This window comes from Cyprinodon variegatus, unplaced genomic scaffold, assembly GCF_000732505.1.
Source record: "Cyprinodon variegatus isolate N-32 unplaced genomic scaffold, C_variegatus-1.0 Scaffold1131, whole genome shotgun sequence".
Taxonomy (NCBI): Eukaryota; Metazoa; Chordata; class Actinopteri; order Cyprinodontiformes; family Cyprinodontidae; genus Cyprinodon; species Cyprinodon variegatus.
In genome coordinates, this window is record NW_015151584.1 from 211,334 (window position 1) to 212,171 (window position 838).

At 46.7% G+C, this 838-nt stretch overlaps 1 protein-coding gene across 1 annotated transcript in view; it reads left to right on the forward strand.

Annotated features, from left to right (window-relative positions):
• The window catches only part of slmap (sarcolemma associated protein), an 88,120-nt gene that overhangs the window by 58,752 nt on the left and 28,530 nt on the right, over positions 1-838 (forward strand). Inside the window, exon 13 of the mRNA XM_015400666.1 lies at positions 396-458. Within this exon, the coding sequence (XP_015256152.1) occupies positions 396-458 (63 nt within the window). The remainder of the gene's footprint in view (positions 1-395; positions 459-838) is intronic.

The following is an 838-nucleotide window of genomic DNA, read 5'->3' on the forward strand; positions in this document are numbered from 1 at the left end:
CAGCCTGTTCACCACATTTCCGCCGTCTGTCCACCTTCCATCCGCAGCATGTCCACAGCCTGTCCACAGTCTTTCTTTTCATGTTGCCTTTCAGCTCTGCTGAGCTTCTATCTTTGCTTTTTGTCGTTCTGTTGCCCAGCCCCTCTGTGGTTCTGCTCTTCCTGATCAGCGTCGTGTTGCCTTCAGGAACCTGTTCTGAATCACGGCCCAGATGGTTTTGATTCTGCTGATTTAGGCAAAAAATAATCAAAATGTTCTGTTTGTTCTTCACTAATTAGTCAGTCTGAGGAGGACTCCTCCCTCACTCCACAGATTTGTTCTGGCTTTAATAAGCAGAATCAAAATGTCATCTTTAAAGAGATTAAAGTTAAGCCCCTTCTTTCTGTTTCTGTCAGACAACTGTCACCTCAACAGTGGAGGAGAGTCGACTCGAATCCCGCAGTTGATTGAATGTCCGCGTGAGTACAAACAGAGCTCATGTGCAACACTGCCCTCTGCAGGCCACAGAGACGTTTAAACCTGCAGTCTTTAAGTCAGGATGGTTTTAGACCTGGGTCCAGTTCTGTGCTGCAGCTTTTTGATGTGCACGCCTGGCCAGACTCTTCTCTGACCTCTGGTTGCTATGACAACCACCTTAATCCTTCATTGAGTTGAAACTGCCAGGTTTTGGTCCCTGCCTGCTGAGTCATCCATGCAAACATTCAGAGCGATCAAACCTCCTCCAGGAACGAGGAGAAGTGTCGAATGAAGCCGTCCTGACGCACTGCTCATTCAGAGGATCTTAATGCTTTTAAAAACTGTGTAGATGAAAGACGATTGAACATGGATTCAAAGAGTT